This window comes from Hylobates moloch, unplaced genomic scaffold, assembly GCF_009828535.3.
Source record: "Hylobates moloch isolate HMO894 unplaced genomic scaffold, HMol_V3 SCAFFOLD_1, whole genome shotgun sequence".
Classification (NCBI taxonomy): domain Eukaryota; kingdom Metazoa; phylum Chordata; class Mammalia; order Primates; family Hylobatidae; genus Hylobates; species Hylobates moloch.
This window is the reverse complement of record NW_026652276.1, coordinates 127078365-127100907: the sequence shown is the minus strand read 5'-3', so window position 1 is coordinate 127100907 and position 22543 is coordinate 127078365. Positions and strand designations below refer to the sequence as shown.

The 22543-nt window shown below is 45.3% G+C and overlaps 2 protein-coding genes across 2 annotated transcripts in view; one reads left to right on the top strand and one right to left on the bottom strand.

The window, feature by feature from the left end:
* Positions 1–22543, bottom strand: part of GLI3 (GLI family zinc finger 3) — a 274556-nt gene that overhangs the window by 129582 nt on the left and 122431 nt on the right. The gene's annotated exons all lie outside the window — the stretch shown is intronic.
* Positions 18776–19036, top strand: LOC116812518 (non-histone chromosomal protein HMG-17-like). Its single transcript, XM_032758263.1, has one exon. The coding sequence runs from the start codon at positions 18776–18778 to the stop codon at positions 19034–19036; it is 261 nt and encodes an 86-aa protein (XP_032614154.1).

Genomic DNA, 22543 nt, shown 5'->3' with positions numbered 1-22543 from the left:
AGCGCTAAAGTCCAACTCCCTTCTTCAATGCAGAAAAACGAAACCAAAAATTGACTTTCATTCTGCATTATCCTATTAAGGAAACAGAGAGGAAGGACACAAAAGTCAAGCAAGAGATGAGGAGAGGCCAGTGCCCAAGAAGGGTCTTGGGGTTTAAAGGAAATTTCAGGAAGGAGTCACAGTAGTTCCCTCAAGGTCACTACCTCCCTTGCACTGCCCGCCCTTCAAATCATTGCTGGGTTGATACTCAGCTGTTCTTAGCTCTTCAACGATGCTGACTCTTAAAGTTTAGATAGGACAATTAGAACCAGGAATTCTGTTCTGCGCTGCTTCAGTCCTAACACCTCAGGATTCAGTAAGTAGTTGCTGAATACAGGAACAAGTCAAAACCAATTCACTAGGCAGGTGTGGTGGCTCACACCTATAATCCCAGCACTTTAGGAGGCTGAGGCAGGTGGATCACTTGAGGTCCAGAGTTTGAGACCAGCCTGGACAACATGGTAAAACCCCCTCTCTACTAAAAATACAAAAAATTAGGGCATGGTGGTGGGCACCTGTAATCAAAGCACTTTGGGGGGCTGAGGCGGGTGGATCACTTGAGGTCAGGAGTTCGAGACCAGCCTGGCGAACATGTTGAAACCCCATCTCTACTAAAAATACAAAAAATTAGGGCACGGTGGTGGGCACCTGTAATCCCAGCTACCCGGGAGGCTGAGGCAGGAGAATTGCTTGGACCTGGGAGGCAGAGGTTGCAGTGAGCCAAGATTAAGCCACTGCACTCCAGCCTGGGTGACAAAGTGAGACTCTGTGTCCAAAAAAATAATAATAATAATTAAAAAAAGACAATTCACTCTGCACACCTAAGCAGCACTGCCAGGTACTAGGCCCCATGGATTCCAAGAGCCTAACAAGCCGGTTGCTCCAAGGAGCCCCAGAGGGGAGGGAAGCACGTGGACTGAGGAGTCACAAAGCCACCCACAAGCACAACAGCTCAAAAGCATCCCAGGTCCAAAGACCGCACATGAGGGAGCAGTGGGCAGAGGACTAGGTAGGGGAAGGATGAGGGCCAGAGGAACCTCCTTACCTTGAGGAAAAGCCTTGCTCAGAATGGTGACCAGGAGTGTAGAGAAAAGACACCACAGACAGGCACAGCCTGCTCGGGGGTAAGAGCGTGCTTGGTGACTCCTAAGCAGCTCAGTGTTGCTTTCCAGCATACGTCCTCCAACTTGACCTTGCCTCCAAGTTCCTGCAGAGCTTGTTACAGTGAAGACTGCTAGGCTCCACCCCAGCAGTTTCTGACTCAGTAGGCCTGACTCCACTCAGGTGGAGCCTGAGAATTTGCATTCCTAGTAAGCTCCCAGATGAGGCTGCTGCTGCTTGAGACCCTCCAGGAACCAGGGAAGCGTGCAAGATGAGGCCAGGCCTGTGCAGGGCTCCTACACCATGCAAGAGAGCACGGAAGGCTCAGCAGGAGACTGGAACCATCAAACACACCTTTTGGAAGTATTACTTTGGTGGTAACATGGAGAATGGGTTGGAGTGGAATGAAACGAAGGTGGAGAGCAAGAGATGTAATGACTCAAAAAACCAAGGCAGGGCAGTGGGAATGGAGATGAATGGGGTGGAGGAGGGGCTCTGGGTGAAGCAGAAGTAAAGGATACAGGAGATGGGTGAGAAGAGAAAGATGGAAGGTGGGCTGACTCTAAGGTTCTGGCCCAGGTGAGTGTTAATGATGGTCCTGGGACCAAGGCAGCAACAGAGAAGGAAGCAGGAGAGGACACAAGAGGAGGGAGGAGAAAGCATGGATTCAGCCTGAGACAGGTGGGGTTTGAGGTGACCACCACAGCCAGGCTCCTGGTAGATGTCTAGAGGCAGGTGGATCTGGGATTTGAGAGCCAAGTCTAGCCTGGAGATGGAGGCGGGAGAGGCGATCACAGAAGTGGATGGTGACATCAGTTAGTGAAATCTCCAGGGAAGGTACAGGAAGAGGAAACCTGGAGGGAGGCTGGCAGTTAAGGGATGAGGGGAGGAAGCAGAGTTGTGTGAGGAGGAAATAGGAGAGACACTGGACAACCACCAGTCAGGGGCATCCGAGGGGCCAGACGGAGGAGGCAGTTTCAGGCAAGACGCACAGCTTCCAGAGCCAGGGTGTGTGCACTGCACTGCAGGGAGCTGACGGGTGGAGAAGCCAGGGTGAACACTGTGGTGCACTCCGGGATGTTCGGCTGCAAACAGAGAAGACAGGGCAGCAGCTAGAGAAGACCCAAGGCCAGGAGCGCTGTGTGGGTGTTTTGACTCTGTTTATGGGTGGAAGGCACTGGAGCCACTGAAGTGGAGGAAGAATGAAGTGAGAGAGGAGAGTACCGATGGAGTCAGGGTCCCTAGAATCCAGAATAGGACACAGGTTAGCTCAAACTCGCTTCCCCAGAAATAAAGGAAAGGGATGGGACAGTACAGGAAGTGGCCGGCTTTAAAGAGTGTCCAGTGTCAAGTAAAGCACCTGATCTGGTCCCACCTCTAAACAGCAGGCTCACAGGAGAAACTTCAAACTTGGTAGCATTGCTGAGTCAGAGGCCATGGTTTAAAAGGGGAGCAGGGTACAGGGCATTCCCCTTGGGAGTTTCAGCCTGAAGGATGCATTCAAAGCGGTCACACCTTTGCTGCCTACTGGCAAGGAGAACTGCTAAGATCCTCCATGAGCAGGTGTCCAGGGTCCCTTCAGACTCCTTACCCTCCACTTTGCCTGCCTTAAGCAGCCACATCCCTCTCTGCCTGGAGAGGGGGAAGGAAGAGATTCCAGAAGCCAGGTCAGAGCATGGAGAGTAAGCAGCAAGGGCCCAGAGAACTCTGCCATGGAAATCAGCCATGAAACCAGACTCCAGCCAGGGAGCTCCAAGGGCCTGGTGCCACCAAAGATAGGTTATCTCAAAAGATTGTTGCCTAAAAGTTGGATGTGATTGTGAGGGTTGGGGAAACACTTGGAGGCTGCGCTGCAGTGGCCGGGCCAAGCCAGGTTTTACAAGTTCACAGCAGCTGCGGTTGCTCTGCGGCCAGCCTAAGGGATGTTTAATAAAAAGCTGTGCTCAATTTCACCCCCTTCACGTCCCTGAATTCAGTCTCTTTATTTATAGCCCCAGACTAGGCATGCAGTGGGAAATCAGAGGGGCCAGGAAAAGGAGAGGGAAAGGAGACAGACAGAGATAGAAAGAGTTAACAGGCAACAGCTTTTAAAGGGTAAAGCGTTTCAGAAACAGAGAATTCACTTGCACTCCCTGCTGCTTTTATTGCTTTCGCTCAACAGCTGGAGAAAATGTTTGATCAAAATATTTGTATTATTGTGTTTAAGTGAAATGACATATGACAGCTCATTATCCCAAACTCAGAATTCCCACAGCATCTGTCACAGCCACCCTATTAGAGACAGTCGCTCCCCCTGGAAGATGGAGGGGCAGGGGGCGGGAGATGTGAGACAGGAAGCAGCAGGCATCAGACCCCCAGACGGTCTCAGCCTCACAGGCCCTGGCCCAGGCTCTGGTTAAGCACGGGGGGCGCTGCTGGAGGGAGACACAGGTGATGCCTGGGGCCCCCCTTCCCCTGGACACCAGCAGCCTGCCAGGAGCACGAGATCCAGCAGGGGCTCTCGTGTCCATGGAAATGGCCAGGATCCCCTGTCTTAGACATTACTTGGCAAACAGCATTTACTGATCTAAAATTTAACAAAATGTCTCTCTCAAGCCTTTGTCCTTTGAAAGAAGAAAAAATAACTTTTTAAAAATTATCATGCCATTTTCTCTCTCCTGAAGTGAGTAAACGTGTAATTCTGCAGAACTTGGCTTTATGAGCCTACGTTCCTCTCCGTGACAAACTTCAAGGGCCTCAGTTCTGCTCAGGCCATGTCCTTCTACGACACCCCTAGTGGACAGATGTCAGGGTATATGTTCTATACCAGACATGCCAGGGAGGGAAAATCATCTACCAGCTGCTTCCTGTGTGCCTAGCCCATTTCTGAGAACTTACTGGCCTTATTCAAATCCCATGACAATCCCAGGAGGCATATGATATTATCTCCTCTTTGCGGATCAGGAGATTGTGCTCAGAGAGGTTAAGCAATAAGCCCAATGACTCACAGCTGAAAAGTGGAAGAGTGAGGACCTAAAGCCACCCTTGAGTCCCTAAAGCAGATTTATTTTCCACAGCCTGCAGGTGCGACCACAGAGAGAAACGACACGTGAAGAAGAGTGCTCAGTGGCCGTGGGAAGGCAGGAATCAATGTGGATGTACTTGCACATGCCCTCCTCACCACACGCTGAACAAACCCTCATTCTTAGAACATAGAAAAGTTTGTTTTTATCCCCATCTCTCTGTCTCTGTGTAATGTACTAAAAAGTGACCCACGCTAACGGAAAAAGATGCTCTACATTTTAGCCCCATGTCAGCCATTTCCAAAAAACAACCTCAGAAGCCTTCCCTCTTGAAGTTTCGGAGTCCCAGTTTCCTCACCTATAGGATCAGGCAGATGATGTGTTTCTGCTTCATGGGGCTCCTATTCGATGTACAGCAGAGGGCTCTGAGATAGTTCCCCAGGATAACCTTGTACACATGACTCCATATCTCTGAACATCCATTTTCTCAGGTGTAAAACCTGCTATATCCACCCACTGGTCATTTTAGGAATCCAAACCAAAATAAGATCGTGTTTATAAATATGCTTTACAAGCTGGAAAGTGCTGTGTCAATTTAGGCTATCTTCCACCCTATCATTTGGGACTACCATGATGCCTCATTTCTAGCAATGCTTTTCACCCCAATTACAAATGTCCCTTATTCCCCAATGGGTCAGATTTTTCAGCTACCCCAAGAGAAAACAGAAATAAAACAGGCCCAATATAGAACTCTCTTTATCCTGCTTGGCTACAGAGAGGATGGGTCGCAAATATCACAACCCAATTCTTATTTATTCTCTCAAAGTGTTTTGAGGCTGAAATACATAAGCTTGGGTGGATAGAAGAGGGGACCTTTGTGTTGTGGGTGATCCTGAGACTCTAACAGTGGGACATCCAAAAGGAAGAGCTGTCGCCGTTCATCCAGGGATACATCTGCCCTGAGAGTGGCTCTATCCCCTGCCTGCTCCCCCGTGCCAAGGAGAGGGTGGTGATATCAAGGAGTACAATTTACCAAGGCTGAGTGAGTTCTGGCCAGGGACTTCATGCTCCGCCCTCTTCCCCACTATCCACATAGGGATCCCTGGACATGCCATTTTCAGAGCAACCAGTTGCTACATTGATAGTAACTTGACATGTTTGATCAGCTTAAGGCCAAAACTTCGAGTTAGGAAATACATATGCAAGCCAAGGTTTCACATTCCCCCAATAATGCTCACTTTGAGTGATTACTTCCTTTGAATTCAGCACCATCTCCCATACACATTGTTTTTATAACTGAAAAGCAATCCACCAACCAACCAATGACTCATTCAATCAATACGTGAAATAATTGAAATAGCACGTACTTAACAGGTTTTTTTAGTTAACAGTAAACATATTTGTAATTTACTAGATTTGTTTTTTTCTGTAACTTCAAATTTTTGTGCAATGAACATATTATATTTATTTTTAGAGATATGTTAGTTTAGTTAGTTATTTTTACAGACAGGGTCTCGCTCTGTTGCCCAGGCTGGAGTGCAGAGGTGCGATCACAGCTCATGGCAGCTGCGACCTCCTGAACTCAAGTGATTCTCCTGAGTAGGTGGGATGACAGGCACTCACCACACCTCACTAATTTAAAAAAAATTATTTGTAGAGACAGGGTCTTGCTATGTTGCCCAGGCCGGCCCCGTACTTCTGGCCTCAAGTGATCCTCCCACACTGGCCTCGCAAAGTGCTAGGATTACAGGCATGATCCACTGCATCTGGCCATGATATTTTAAATATAAGACAAAACACACTTTCAAAACAGTCTGACATTCTAGAAGTCTCTGTGACAGCATGCACATGCCAAAGTATTTTCTCTCCATGAGGATCACGGGCACGTTAGTGCCAATCCACTCTCTTTCTCTGTAACCAGCATCAACATGTCTTTGTAATGAAGAGCTGCTCATTGGATAATGTGTTTATAAAGTCTGTGTCATCCTCTTCAAGTCTAGACACAGGCAGCTTTCTCACAGCAAGTGGGTAGTTAACATGCCAAGTCAATCAACACCAGTGTCTCCCACTCCCAAGCCCAGTGTTTTCTCATGGAGCTGAAAACAAAGACTTGGGAGCTGCCCGGTGCAGCCAAAGCACAGATAAAGGGACTGTGACTGGGAAAGTCCAGCAGCATGTGGCCACCTTCTATGCTGTGGAAGGAGGAAGCCACAGCTGCCTGGTGCAGTGCATTGAACTGTGTCCCTTTAAAAGATATGTTGAAGCCCTCACATCTGGTATGTGTAAATGTGACCATATTTGGAAATAGGGTCTTTGCAGAAGTAATCAGGTTAGATGAGGTCGTTAGGATGGGCCCTAAATCAATACTCCTAGTGTCTTTATAAGAGGGGATCTGTGGCTGGACGTGATGGCTCACACCAGTAATCCCAGCACTTTGGGAGGCCAAAGTAGGCAGATCGCTTGAGCTCAGGAGTTTGAGACTAACCTGTGCAACATGGTAAAACCCCGTCTCTACAAACATTAAAAAAAAAAAAAATAGCCAGGTGTAGTGGTGCACGCCTGTAGTCCCACCTACTTGGGAGGCTGAGGTGGCAGGATCACTTGAGGCCAGAGGGCGAAGGTTTCAGTGAGCTGAGATTGCACCACTGCACTCCAGCCTGGGTGACAGAGCAAGACTCTTTCCAAAAAAAAAAAAAAAGAAGAAGAAGGCGGGGCGCAGTTTGTACACAGACACACCACAGGAAGACAGCCACGGAAGAGAGGCAGGGAGTGATGCTGCCATGAGACAAGAATTGCCTGGGGCTTCCAGAAGCTGGAAGAGGCAAGGAAGGATCCTCCCTTAAGATTTCAGAGGGAGGACGGCCCTACCAATACCTTGATTTTGGACTTTCAGCTTCTAGAATTGACAGATAATAAATTTCTGTTGTTTTGAGCCCCCAGTCTGTGGTACCTTGTTCTGGTAGTGCTAGCAAACATACACATCTGGGTTTCCTTACAATTTTGTTTTAGGAAGGCCGCCCTACACCAGTGACTTTTGAAGAGGCTACATTCTCTTCTCCTGTGAGTAGGAGTAGCAGTAAATATTGACAAGAAACAAACAACCTAACAACCCTCAGAAGAGCTGAGAAGAGGATAGCATGTGCAGTATGTCCATCCTCATTTTTTGGCTGTGAAGCATCTATTCCTTCTTCCCACAGAACTCTGATTTCCTTTGCAGAATTAACTTCTCTCCTACTATATTTAGGCATTGTGGGGTGATAAATAAAAAATCCAGGACTGGCGCAGTGGCTTCCGCCTGTAATCCCAGCACTTTGGGAGGCTGAGGTGGGAGAACTGCTTGAGTCCAAGAGTTTGAGACCACCCTGGACAACATGTCAAGACCTGGTCTCTACAATTTTTTTTTAATTAGCCAGGTATGGTGGCATACACCTCTGGTTCCAGCTACTCATGAGGCTGAGGCAGGAGGATTACTTGAGCCCAGGAGGTGGAGGCTGCAGTGAGCCATGTTGGCACCACTGCACTCCAGCTTGGGCGACAAAGCAAGACCCAGTCTCAATTTTTTAAAAAATCCATCAGCCTCACTGCCCAAGACAGCCAGGGTACCTGGCTCTGATAGCAGACGGGCTCTGCTGAAAGCCTGAGTCCTGAGTCTGAGTCGGGGGAAGGAGAAGCAGTCAGAGCTCATTCCCCCAGGGAGACTCACGCATGCTTCCTATGCCTCTACAGCACCTGCTTCTCGAGATTTTCTGACAATTTTAAGACAATTCTATGTCATCCCAGGAATTCCTGTTGGTGCAAGGGTTGGAATCAGTTTCTGTTGCATGTAACCCAATAGCCCTGGCTGATGCAGGAGGAAAACCTCAACAGCCCAGCCACCGAGTAGCTGTACAGGCTGGGTGTGCACTTAACCTCCTGGGCTTCAGCGCCTCATCAAGCAAGTTACACCAAATCTCTTCCCATGCCTAGGATTAGAACATTTATGATTCTAAATGTTTCTGCTGTAAGACGTAAATTATCTAAGGCTCAGACATGGTGAGCTGAAGTGCAGGTGAACAGCAATCCTGCTCTGGCTTGTCCCTAAGTCAAGCAGGGTCATTTGAAACTTTTGTCTTTAACAATCCCCTGAATACAAGGATATGGGAGTGCCATCTCAGTTCGCCAGTCACACTGGCACAGAAATGCCTAATTGTGGCATATGATAACATACAGCAAACTCAAAGCTTAAGAGGCTTTGAACTCCATTCTGCAGATAGATGCTGAATTAGTCACAATTGACCTTCCAGGTAGCAGGTGAAAATAGCGACCATGTACTAACTCACACTTTTGGAGGGTAGAGAATCTGGAAGCGGCTTAGCTGGGTGGCTCCGGCTGAGGGTCTCTCAGGAGGCTGCAGTCACCTCAAGGCCTGACTGGGGGAGAGTGTGTTTCCAGGCTTGGCTCCTCCCCATACAGCCTCTCCACCAGCTGAGTGTGCTCATGGCATGGCCACTGTCCACCCCAGAGTGAGGGATTCAAGAGGGAGGGCAAGAGAGCCACCTGAGTCACAGCCCTTTTGTAATCTAATTTTAGAAGTGCCATCCCATCACTTCACTGGAAGTAAGTCATTAAGGAAAGAGGAAGGAAGTCCCACCTCCTGAGGGCAGGAGTATCAAAAAACTTGTACACATGTCCTTAAACCCCCCACAGTGCCATAAATAGCTGAACGTTTTATCTAATCTCCAATTTATACAGTGACATGATTCAAAGATCAAATGTATCTTATTAAAAAAGAAAAAGCAGGACTAGGAGGCAAAAGACTGTGGCTTTGATTCAAGTTCTGAAAGCAGCTCACTGTGTAATTGGGGAACCAAGATAACTGATTCCCCAAGATACCTAGGGAACCTCTCTGCAACTGTTTCTTCAGCTATTACACTTTGGCCAAGTGCTATGCTTAACACACATGACCTCACCCAGTCCTTTTCACATTCCAGTGATGTAGATATCTGAATCCTCATTTCTCAGCTGCGAACACTGAGGCATAAAGAGATTAAATCGCCTATCCAAGAGCACCCAAGATAACCCAAGATCAGGAGTCAGGATGGGGCCCCAAATCTGTCTCTCAAGCTTCAGATGTAGATTGGCATGTGAAGAGACTCAGAAAAGAGGAAAAGGTAGAAATAAAAGTGCTACAATCTGATAATGCATTACCATGAACCATAAATAATAACAGAGTTAATAAAAGAAGTGAGAACAACAGTAATGACGGTGCCGATGATGATGTTAGGCATGTGTGTGTCATGTGAGGGGACAGCTGACTTTCTAGTATTCACTGCACATCTCTTTCCTTGACTGTTCACTGTATCTCTGAGAACGATGTGCTTTGTTTGGTGCCCTGTACAAGTATATGAATATACTTATGGTCTCCACTTGAAGAGGATGAAAGCATTGAATAATAAAATGGTGCCTGACAGTTAGGCCAGTAGTTAAGATCTATCATCTTCAGTAAAATCCTGAACTTCACTTCTCCAAAAGTCAACATTAGTCTAAATCAAAGATGATGTCAGAAAAGAAGATAATGCATCACGTAAAACCTACCTAGACATACTGCGTACCCAACATCCTTCAGTACCCAGTTCAGTCTCCTGTGAAGACGCCCTGACATCTGCACCCTCCAGCCTTGTTCACACATCCGCTCTAGCACTTCCCACTTCCCATCTCTACAGTGGGTAAACAGGCAAGGCAGGAAAAATGTCTTATTAATCTTTGAATCCCATAAACACAGCAAGAAATCTGGCATAAAGTAGGCATTTCCAAATATTTACTGAATCAATGAATCACTCCTGAGTTTACTATGTGTAATGGGTGTGAGATTATGAAATCATCATTTAATAAACACACATTTCTGAGATTCAAACTCTTGGCTTAAAAAAGGTTGAAAGATGGATTGATTCAGGGAAACATTTAAAGTTACAACATTGCTATAGACTGAATGTATTCTTCTAAAATTCACATATTGAACTCTAATCCCCAATGCAATGGTATTTGGCAGTATGGCACCTGGGAGGTGTTCATAAGGGTGGAGCCTTCATGGACGGGGTTCCTTATAAAGAGGCCCCAGAGAACTTACTGGCCATTCCACCATATGAGGACACAGTGAGAAGAAGGCCATCTATGAACCAGAAGACAGGTCTTCATCAGACAACAAATCTGCTGGCACCTTGATCTGAGACTTCTCAGTCTCCAGAACTGTGAGAAATAAATTTCTGCTGTTTATAAGCCACTCTGTTTATGGTATTTTGTTACAGCAGCCTGAACAGATTAAGACTGTGATATTGCCAGGAACTTTGATAATTATTATCTGAATTTATCTGCAGAAACACTGTGAAACTGTCTTCATTTTACAGGTGAGGAAACTGGGGTTTAAACAGAATAAATAATCTGCCCTGGGTCCTTCATGGCCAGTCCTGAAGCCATGTGTTTCTAACTCCTGGTCTGACATGTGCCTGCCACTGTGTACCCTGAATTCAAGTGGGCAAATTCAGGACGGCACACTGAACTCAGCTTGATGTGGACTGATAATCAGGTACTAAATGGTTGTTTCTCTTTTTTTCTGTTTCATAATTTACATCCAGATTTGGAAAAATTTGGAAGCAGATTACATATTTATCACCCAAAGTATGTTTTCGGAAAGAATCTTGTTTCTGAGAAGCATAAATTTAGTTTCAAATATTTATAAAAATTACTCTAAATAAAAGCAAAACTCCATGAAAAAGAAAATGCATTGGCATAGAGAGAAAAGCGAGAAGCGAAAGGAAGTAAGAGGAAAATGAGAGATGGGGAGATAGGATGACGCAGTGGGGAAGGAGAAAGAAAATCAGGGAAAGTTTTAAAAAGAAGATAATATGCACTTAAGTTAATTACAGATGACAGAAAATCTTTTCAGGAAATGTACGTCTGAATTTAAAAACAGCATTCTTTAGTTCCACTTCATCAAGCAAACAGCAGAATCTGCAAGGTGTGAATCCTCCCACTTAGGGCTGGGCCTTAATAGACTGTGTGTGTCCAGTGCTAGCCTTGGGGGAACCAGCTCTCCATACACATCTGTTGAATGGAAATCAATTTTCTTCAAGCAAAGAGGCAGCTCTGTCTCTCGTAAATGAGCACCTCCACGTCTGCAGTCACATAAGACTGATTTTAATGAGCGGGGTGTGAGGTCACGCCCGAGGTATATCCGCTCATCCAAGGGGCCCAGACACCCCACCAGGAAATCAAATTTCTCAGTACATACCTCAATGCCGAACCTTCCTTTTAGCCCCTAAAGGTTTCTCTCATCCTTTTTGCATTTGGTTTTTGGCCAAGCAGGCTGGAAAGTATAAAAGCCAAAAGAGGCAGGAGTGGAGCGGCTGGGCAAGCAGGAAGAAGTGTGTGTTTTCTGGCCTCCATCTCCCCGGCAGTGCCAGCATGTTCCGTAATTGGGCAGCCTGGCCTCACCGTCCAACAGGCATCCTCATGCGCCCACAGTTTCCATGCTGCTCACTGTAAATGTCTGATATCTGCACGTCCTCTGAGAGCACAGCCCAGAGGCTGAGCATGCTCACAGACACCCACTCAGCACCTGGCCCTCAGAACTGTGCTGTCCCCAGCCTAAGGCCTCAGGGTCCAATGCCCACCCCACTTGCTCCTGCAGAAATCTAGGCTGTAGGGTGCTCCTGAATCTCTGTGTCCCTCCAGCTGCAATAGGAACCCTACTCACAACAGATCTTCTGGCCACATGAGCAAGGATGGGCTCCTGCCAAAGCATCTGGTAGCTTCCTGTCCAGGTAAGGTGGGCCTCCCTGGTGGGCTCTGTATTTGTTTTGCTGCTGGACAGAAGAGCTCCTTCTTTTAGAAGCATTTGCAGCAGTGGCCTCTACATACTGGTTGGAAATCTATAATTATGTCGAATAAATAGACACAAAATGAGAACAAGAAGGATTGAAGTGATGAATGTTTCATACAGCTAAAGTTACTCGTTTTCAAAGAATGTCCTCTGCTCGATAATCTGTTCTTCCTACTTCGTGGGGTGAAAACAGCCTTTGTGTTGTGAAATGATAATGACAGCAGAGAATGCTCTGGGAATTGTTTGCTGTTTTCCAGTGTTCCAACTTACCCCAGCCCCACCATGCCCATATTTGGACAAATATCTGGTATCCCTATGTTGGTATCTGCCCCACAGTATTTTTTGGGGGGGGTGGGGGGAGGGCGGATTGTTTTTCCATTTCTTACTGCCAAAAATGTGGGAACTACTGATTTGTAGTAATTAAACACTGTGAAGATTTCCAAAGAGAGAAATGAAACACAAAATTGTGTCAGGTGTGGCGGCTCATGCCTGTAATCCTCGCACTTTGGGAGGCCGAGGCTGGCAAACTGCTTGAGCCCAGCAGTTTGAGACCAGCCTGGGCAACACAGCAAGACCCTGTCTCTGCTCAAAATAAAATTAAAAAAAAAAAATAGCCAGGTGTGAAGGTGCAAGTCTGTAGTGCCAGCTACTCAGGAGGCTGAGGTGGAAGGACTCCTTGTGCCCAGGAGGTCGGGGCTGCGTGAGCCGAGATCACACCACTGCACTCCAGCCTGGGAGACAGTGACCCTGTCTCAAAGGGAAAACAGACAAACAAACAAAAAACAGAAACACAAAAGCATCAGGGTAGCTAAAAAGAAATGGCACCAACTCATGAACTTGCACAGAAGCATGCAGTGTATTAAACTCAGGCGACTGAGGGTATTTGGGCATAAGAAACAGGTCGCAGGACAACAGTCACAGGGCTGACACCGAAGGCAGGGGAAAGCGAGAGTTCTGCCCTTGCTGACTGAGAATGGCACTGAGGGCAGGGGATGCAGAGGGGCCAGAGAACAGAGCAGGAGCTGGCAGATGAGAAAAGTGGAGGGAAGGTGGCTCTCTTCCAGGGTTTTTGTGAATGGATGGGTGGGGAGTATTTCCTCCACATTCCAGAGGAGGGAGGAACAGTGACAAGGCCGGAGGGTGGAGAAAGGCTTAAGGAATCTGTCTCTGGGGACACTTCACAAATGCACAGCAACCTTTGCATCTGTTCACGCCTGCTCAAAGAACTGCTGCCTGGTATCAGCAACGCGAGCTGTGTTTTGTTTCCGTTTTGTTTCCATTTTGTTTACTGTTGTTGTTGTTTTAAAAAATAACCAGCCTTGCCAGTGGTGTGCTGGATTTTTTAAACTTTTTCCTCCTCACTGGCACACTCACAAGTTTGTTTAGTGTAAGTCTGAGAATCCAAAGGGGTTTTATGTGCCTTACATTCATAAATCCTCAACTGCTTTTCAACCAAATTTATTGCCTCTGAGGATTGAGGGTGAATGGAAGAGTCAAAAGGAATCTCCTGGGCTAGAAGGAGAATGCACAGAGCTCTGTGCACACAATGTCAAATATCCAGATGAAAAGTGAAAACTTGAGCAAATCCTCCAGATGCTTCCAAGGACCTGAATGCTTGGTGAGTCAGCAGAAATATGTGGATGCTTAATGGAACTTTGCACCGTTAATAGCAATAGTTAGCACTGTGTTTGTATAGCCCACCACGGAATTCACAGATGTGTCTAGACTTAACTTTGTCAATCCTGATAAATTAAAAATGATATGGTATGCCTCCCTCTAGAGTCATGACCAGCATCTTCAGATTAGACTAGAAACCTCTAATCTAACAGATTAGAAAACTATGCCTCTTCTGGGGAGAACTAACCTCTCTGGCACTCAACTTGGTGAGCTGATGGCGTCTTTCCTCAAACTGGAAAGATAGACTCTTCCTCTGGGTAGCTTGGTGAGCAGATTGTGTGTTCAAGTTTAGCTCCTTATTTCAGTCCTTTGTGCAGTAAACAGCCAGCACAACTGTACACAGACACCCTGCCTCCCTCTACAGTGTCCAAACACAACTCAACTAGAAGTCTGACCATTTCAAAGTAAGAGGATAGGAAATAATACATGATTAAGACTTCTTTAGCATGAGCCACACGTACAAATAGATTCCACAATTACAGAGGGAAAAAGAAAGAGAAAGGGAAAGGAAAAGAGTGAAGCTGCCCTAAAATGGCTTACCTTAGCATAATAAAACCATGGGATTTCAGAGCTGGAAGGCATCTTTCAAATGATCTATTTATCTATTGCAACCATCCCTTGCAAGAATCCTTTGCACGACGTCCCCATCCCACCCTCCACCAGCAGTCATACAGCCTAACCTGAAACACCCCCCCACCCCTGTCTCTGAGAACTGGAAGTCTGAAGCCATCACCCTCCTTTCACACTGCTCTATGCACAAGAAATCCTGTCCCCTCCACCCTGCCACATTGGCCTCCCTCTAACTTTTGCCCAGCCCATCAATGCATCTTAGCGCTGCATTCTGACGCCACCTACATTAAGTGTAATTGCTTTTCTATGCGATAGCTCTTTAAGTACTGGTAGACATTTAACCATGGCCCCCTAAAATCTTTTGTTTTCCCAGCTAAATAAAAGCACCTTGCTTTAATCCAACGCCTCCTACAAAACTAAGTTAACTGCCAGCATCCATGAACAAATCTGCGGTTCATCACAGTCACTACAGGGCAGCCAAGAGCTGGATAAAGAAATACTTTGCTTTCACTGAGAGGCAACCCCATGTTTTGGAAAGTAGAATTCCTGGAAGTCTGGCACCTCGGGAAATTTAAGGCCCACACAAACCCCATGGGCTGTAATAAGATATTGCTGATGTTTTGGCTGATATGCACCAGACAGCCCTGGGAGGAAAGTGGCCTAGAGACTGTAATGAATGAGAGCGTAATGTCCTGCACTTGAAGCCACACAATTAGAAAGTGAGAGGACTACAGAAACACCAGCAGGGCACTGGCATTTTCCAGGTGAGCATTCTGAGCCGACAGTGAAAATAACGAATGAAACACAGCAGAGCAGAAGTGGACTTTATTCGAAAAACCTTGTTTTCCTGGAACTGAAGCTAACCTCTGGGACGAGAGGTTTCAGAACAATGAAGAATCAACAAATAAGATGAAGAGATGCCTACTGACAAAGACAGATAAATTCCATACCCTGGAACTGGACATCTTCCTGGCAGAGGGAAACAGCCTGCTCTAAAATGGGCACAATCAGCAGCAGTTACGAACATCGGCTTTTCCACTTGCAAAAGAAAGATTTTAACTTTGCCTGACAGGAAGGAACACTGACCAAGAAAACAGGAAGTTATGGATTACTTTGCTATGGATGCTGGCTATACCTCTTTAGGATACTTTTTTTTATAGAAAACCAAGCATTACTTTTCTGTGAATGGAATTAAATGTCAGGAATATGCATATCTTTCTTATATAAGGCTTTGTTTTATTATAACAGCAAGAATCATGACTGATGCCTGAAGGCGGCCACAGATACTGCCAAGAAAAAATGGGGTAGCAAATGGAAGAATCTCACAAAAAATTCTGTGTAACAAAAAGACAGAGGAACCAACCTCTGTCTTATTCCTTTCTTCAAATGTTTCCAAAGTTTATTGTTAGTATCTCCATACAAATAAATTAATTTTCAGTTTTATAGTAGAATTCAATTTTAAAAATTCCTTTTACAACCAACTTTCCTAAAAATCCAGCATAGGATACCCAAATAAAGGTGCATCTCCATTCATTTATATTTTCATTCATTCATTCATTCATTCAAACTTCAACAGATACTGATTGGTTGGATGCCTATTATGTGTCTGCATTATGCTAGGCATTCAAGAGGCAGTGTCAGCAGCACAGGCGAGGGAAGTGGACATTCGTTATTTCCACAAACAATCACCTACTTTAAAACCATGGTAAGTCCAAGAAAGGACAAGTCCACAGTGTGAAGAGAAAGCCATAATAAACCCGGTAATTCAGAACAGAGGTAAAAAACACATGCCCTGCACAGCATCTACAAAACACAGGAAGCCAACACCTGGTTTTGTGAATACCACAGTGTTGCAATTACCTTAAGCTGTTTTTAAGTTATTTCCAAAATATTATTTTTAATTAAAGTAGAGCATATACTAACTTTAAATGATAGAGGGAAAAGGAGAGATTTGCAATTAAATGAATAAATAATGGAACCGACACATTTTGTTTCTTTTAGTAAATGGGTTCCTGAAAAGCAACGTCAACTTATTCAGTGATTGTTTGCCCCAAGGACAGTAGACACCCAGCGCAAAATGGCTCCCAGCTCTGGTTGGTGGCAAATGAGCCTGTGGTGGCTTGGGAATGACAAGAGTCCAGAACAGCACGAGCTTTGGAAACCAGTCAAACTTGGGTTTGAATCCCAACTCTACCACTAGAGATGCAAACTCTGGAAGGCTATTCATCTTCTGCAAGCCTCAATCTTCTTCTATAATTACTACCACAGTAGGAAAAGCAGTATTAAGATTATTAAGGACTTACTACAGGGCTGGCTGAAATAAATAATAAGTAAATAACAACTTGCATAGTCTATCAACCCTTATCCACACTAAGTTTTGTCAGAAAGTCTCCTGCCAAGAGTGAGACTGGACTGAGGCCGAAAACAAGGGGCAAGGCATGCATGCAGAGTGCTGGGATCAGATATGAGTACCAGCGAACTACGGCATAAGATCTGCTCAGGTGAGGCAAGCTCGGCAGTGTGAGAGCGTTCGCATTAGGTGCTAAGTTGCAAGGTAGCTCATGGGGGTCAGATCAAGGGATCTGGACGGTGTTGTCAGTGAGGAGCTATGGTCTGAGCAGGAAGGTAATCTTGGGGGCATTTCAAGAAGATTAACAAGGCAGCAGCGTGAAGAACAGACTGGAGAACAGAAAGTCTGAAGGCCATTACCATAGTCCACACATGAACAGGACACCAGGAATAGAATGGAGGCGATACTTCAAGAAACTGTCATTTTCTATGGGCCAAAGGCAAGAGAGCAGGCCTGAGGAAGGTAGAAAATGTTTCAAATAGCCAATATCAGGTGCATGAGACACAGCAACAAGAAATAAAGTTCTAGAGCACCTAAGCTTCCCTGAAGCTAAGCACCTTTTCTACCAGCTAGCTCACCCAGCTCTGCTCTTTCCTCAGCTCGCTCTCTTTAGTCCAGGAAAAGGAGCACAGAAACAAGGTGGGATGGCTTAGGTTTGCACAGTCTGTGATGTGATCATGAGCATTGCGGGTAAGCTGGAAAAACACTAGATGACCCATTGTGGGCAGTGCATCAGTATGGGGAATGTTAAAGCAAGATCCAGAAAGTGGCCACCCTAGCACTTAGCTCCAGGGTGTAAAGCCCTGGACATCCAGGAAATAAGAGCCTGAGAAAAGGAATAATAGAAAATAGAACGAATAAAGATAGACACAGAGCTTGTGAAGGACAAAAAAGTGTGCCAGATGCTGAAGACTCCCACAAACAATAACAGGGGAGATTTTACCCCACTATTCACTGCATGACAGGAATTTCATCTGCCATCTATGATAATATCATGGACTCTTTCTGGAAACCAATCCTTTTTCTCCAAATGCATTATGCCTCACTGTGCATATCTGGGCCCCAGAAGACTGTGTCCACTGTTATTATAAGCAGGAAGCCAGCCAGGTATCTTCAGATGTCGAGGAACAAGATTTGGGCTCAATTGTTCAGTGACCTACTTAGCTTTATTTGGTGATATGACCACAGAATACAGTTCTACAGTTATGGGAGCAAAAACACAGTTAGATAGAATGAATAGAACAATAACTTATTATATATTTTAAATAATGAAAAGGGTGGAATTAGAATATTCCTAACACAAAGAAATGATAAATACTTGAGATGGATACCTCAATTACCCTGATGTGATTATTACATATTGTACACCTGTATCAAAACATCACTTGTACTTCATAAATATATACACCTATTATGTGCTCATAACAATTAACATTTAAATTTTTTAAATTAAACATAATATACTTCTAATCCCAACCAACATTTTTTCAACTAATAACTATAAGGATGCCTGACATTTACTGAATGTCAGAAGAATCTATGGGCTAGAAACGTGTTCTCCCTATGAAGAAGGTACCACTGCCATCCCCACTGTAGAGGTGCATATCTGGGCACCAGGAGACTGTGCCCACATGAGATCATGCATCCCAGCCTGCCCAAGAGAGAAGAGACATTCAGTTAAAAAATAAATAAATAAATAGGGCCGGGTGCAGTGGCTCACGCCTGTAATCCCATCACTTTGGGAGGCCAAGGTGGACGGATCACTTGAGGTCAGGAGTTCGAGACCAGCCTGGCCAACACGGTGAAACCCTGTCTCTACTAAAAATACAAAAATTAGCCGAGCATGGTGGCAGGAGCCCGTAATCCCAGCTACTCACTCAGGAGGCTGAGGCAGGAGAACTGCTTGAACCTGAAAGGTGGAGGCTGCAGTGAGCCAAGATCACACCACTGCACTGCAGCCTGGGCGACAGAGCGCGACTCTGTCTCAAAAATAAATAAATAAAGTCCAAGGAATGCCAGGGATGCTTGTATGATGTCTGCATCTCTGGTGAGTAAGAAATACAGAAGTACGGAGCAGTGTGAAGAAGAAGAGGCGAGAACGACCCCCGGACCGACCAAAGTCTGCACACCACCACATCCTGTGCCCAGCACCTACGTCCCGCCGCTGTTGTTGCCAGCATGCCCCAGAGAAAGGCTGAAGGGGATGCTAAAGGAGATGAAGCCAAGGTGAAGGATGAACCACAGAGAAGATCCGTGAGGTTGTCTGCTAAACCTGCTCCTCCAAAGCCAGAGCCCAAGCCTAAAAAGGCCCCTGAGAAGGTACCCAAAGGGAAAAAGGGAAAAGCTGATGCTGGCGAGGAGGGGAATAACCCTACAGAAAATGGAGTTGCCAAAAAAGACCAGGTCCAGAAAGCTGAAGGTGCTGGAGATGCCAAGTGAAGTGTCTGCATTTTTGATAACTGTGTACTTCTGATGACTGTACAGTTTGAAATACGGTTTTTTATTAAGTTTTATAAAAATGCAGAATTTTGTTTTACTTTTTTTTAAAGTATGTTGCTAGCACATAGAACACTTCATTGTTGTTTTTGGAGGACAGGATATATGTCCCTAATAGAATGTCTCTGAAGCTGGACTGATGTGGGGAAAACCCCTTTACCTTTCCCTTCTAGTTCTGCGAGACTTCTTCCTGGCTCCCAGGAGGAGGGATTCCCTGACTTTGACACACATGTCCACCTTGGCACAAAAACCTTGTGGGAGGGAAAAACAAATTTGTTTTTATGCCCTCTTCTCCCTTTCCACCTTTCAGCATAGGCTTGACTCCCTTAAAGCCAGACATCTGTTGGGACATGATCCCCAGTCATTGGTTACCAGTGTGTCACACAATCTGGACACCCCTCAAAAGCGCAGTGGTTCCGTTTCTAGATTGTGGAACTTCAGATAAATTCTGCCATTTTCATTCCACTTCCTGAAAGTCAGGGTCGGCTTGTGAAAAGTTGTTAAACAACATGCTAAATGCGAAATGTCAACCCTCACTCTAAACTTTCCCTGTTCAGAGCATCAGATGAAGACTTATTGTGTTTTATCTTGGCTTTCTGATTATTGGTAGTCCATAGAAGAAGGGAGTTTGAAAGTTGTTGTATACTGTTAACGACTGTCTACCCATGTCCTGCCTGAAATACTATGATTGCTTATGGAACGTATCTTTAATAAAGCTAGGTACAGTTTGGCTTGGAAAAAAAAAAGAAATACAGAAGTGCTTTCTCAATAGCAGGTGTATGTGAAGGATTGAACTGATTATTAGGGTAAAGAGGCTTAGGAAAAAGAAATGTGTCCTTCAGTCCCTGCTAAGTGACACATCCTCACTGTGCTGTGAAGTTCCAAGAACACTAAGGTCACGTGGCCCCTTGCCAGAATACACCTGTATTAACTCTTCCAGAAATCTAGTGGTGTAGGTATGTATGTGTGTGCAGGTCGGGGAGAGTTTGTTTGTTTGTTTGTTTGTTTTGTGAGATGGAGTCTTGCTCTGTCACCCAGGCTGGAGTGCAGTGGTGTGATCTTGGCTCACTCCAACCTCCACCTCCCGGGTTCAAGCGATTCTCCTGCCCCAGCCTCCTGAGTAGTTGGGACTACAGGCATGCACCACCATGCTCGACTAATTTTTGTATTTTTAGTAGAGAGGAGGTTTCACCATGTTAGCCAGGCTGTTCTCAAACTCCTGACCTCAGGCAATCTGCCTGCCTCAGCCTCCCAAAATATTGAGATTACAGGTGTGAGCCACCGTGCCCAACCCATTTTCCTACATTTTCGGAAACTTCAAATTACCCCAGATTTTCAATTCTCTGAATGGAAGCCAATATAATTCATCTCTTCTTTTCTACCAAACTCCTGATACTTCAGGTGACGTGGATGTTATATTAACTCTGTCAGGCCCCCAGGCTGCTATTAAGTGCCCTGTAACACCGAGGTCCTACACCCATTTCCCTACAAGTACGAGTTTTTGCCTCCCAAAGGGCCAAACTTGCACACAGCAGGGACACAGTGGGGCAGTTAGTTGCTTGGGAAAGAGAAACAAAATTTCTGTTGAGAGTGAGGTTATTTTAAGGTGGTCACAGTTATGCATAGTCAGTTTTATGCTCTCCGTGATTTCTTATCCCCTCTGAGAGTGGGAAGAAGTTGGCATAGAGATTTTTATTTTCATAGCACATTATATAATTTGGGGTTGGTGGCAAGTGCTAACAACTGTCATACTACCCACGGCTATATTAAAAATAAGACCAAAATAGAGATTGTTGTGGGCTGTCTTGGGTTTTCCCTCAGAAGTCCTGAGGAAGAAAGTACCTCAAATGAACAGGGAGGGCATCATCAGCTCACAGAGCAGCCTGGGCAACACCAAGACCAGACAGAAACCCTTTCCAAGCAACAAAGTGGAAACACCAACAAACCCCTTTCATGAGACATGCATTTCTGCAAGACCTATCTTGACAGAAGCCACCAGGTCCCAAACACGTCACATGTATGAAAAATTCAAATTCAAACGCGGAGAAGAGCAGTTTTATGGGACCCGCCTTCAGGTACAGCTCGCCTATTTAAGTGCTGAGTTAAAAACCTCTGCATTTTGAACAGCAGCACACGAGCTGATGTGGTTTAATTTATGTGATGAAATGTGGATGCTGGGTAAAATTCACCCAGGAAACAGAGGGGAGAAGCAGGATGCTCAACCCATAAACAACACTTATCCTAAGAAATTTCGGCCCTTTGAAACTGGGTGAGTAAACTAAATAAACTGAAAAGCTTCATTAATACCCAGAGGATCTGGCCCAAGTTTTAGATCTGCAAAAAGAAAAAAAAAAAAAAAGAATTAAAGCTTTCCATCCCCTTTCTAAATACGTGCAGATCTGTTTTCAGCCCATTCATAAAATCTATCCTTTTGTTTTTATTATATGAACAACTTAAAAATTGCCAGACAGACCACCTCTGATGCAGGAGGGCACAGCATTGGTTACCGGAGTTGGCCAAAGCATTCTCCAAATCAAATTAGGTTTGCCTCAGTTACAGAGGTCATCTTGCTGTATGTTTTCAGGAATATTAACACAAAATGTATCAAAACACTAATAGAATCCATAAACACAGACAGCTAAAGCTCCACCACTTTTAACATGCCATAATTTAATAAGAGGTAAGTCCATGGTCTCATAAGACCGAGGGTGTCCTTTTCAAGTTCCTTCCCTCTCAGCTACTTAAGGCAATTCTCAGAAGTCTGCAAAGTTATCTACGTCCTCCCTTTACCAATGTTCAGCCATACACAGATATCACTTGTGAACTAAACAGTGTCTTTCCTCCAGGGACAGGGCCAAGGTTACAACATGCTGGTGCACACTTTAAATTGTAGGTAAATGCTCAACCTACGGCAGAATTCCCTATTTTGTGGGAGCTCCAGTTCTTTAAACTAATTCTAACTTTTGGTGTTGGCTTTCAAAAATTACTATGTCAAGGAATATGCAATGCTGAGGTTTCACTCAATAGATTGGTCAGAAAGACAGGAGGGAGGAGAGAGAAGAAAAGCAAGTGATAGGGGAAGGAGAAGGAAATGATACCAGCAAAAAGGCCAGGGCTCTGGATTCATGGATGCCTTTTTGAGCAACGTTTTCATTCGCACCACCTAGGTGCACCCTTATATGGCTCTGGTCCTTTATTTATAAGGCTGTCACCTGTCTGACAGGTAGTTTTACATGTTGCGGTACCAAGGACCAGCTGCCTTTTAGGAACAGTTTTGAGAATGACAAGTCACTTAGACACTCATTGCCATGACTCAGTTTTAAGAAAAATGACCAACGACTGAGCATTCCTAATGGGGAAGCTTTCCCATCTGATGGGTGTGATTCTGACTCAATGAAATGGGTGCAGGAGAGAAGACATTGAGAACTCCAGCTTTAAAAGAGGCCAGGA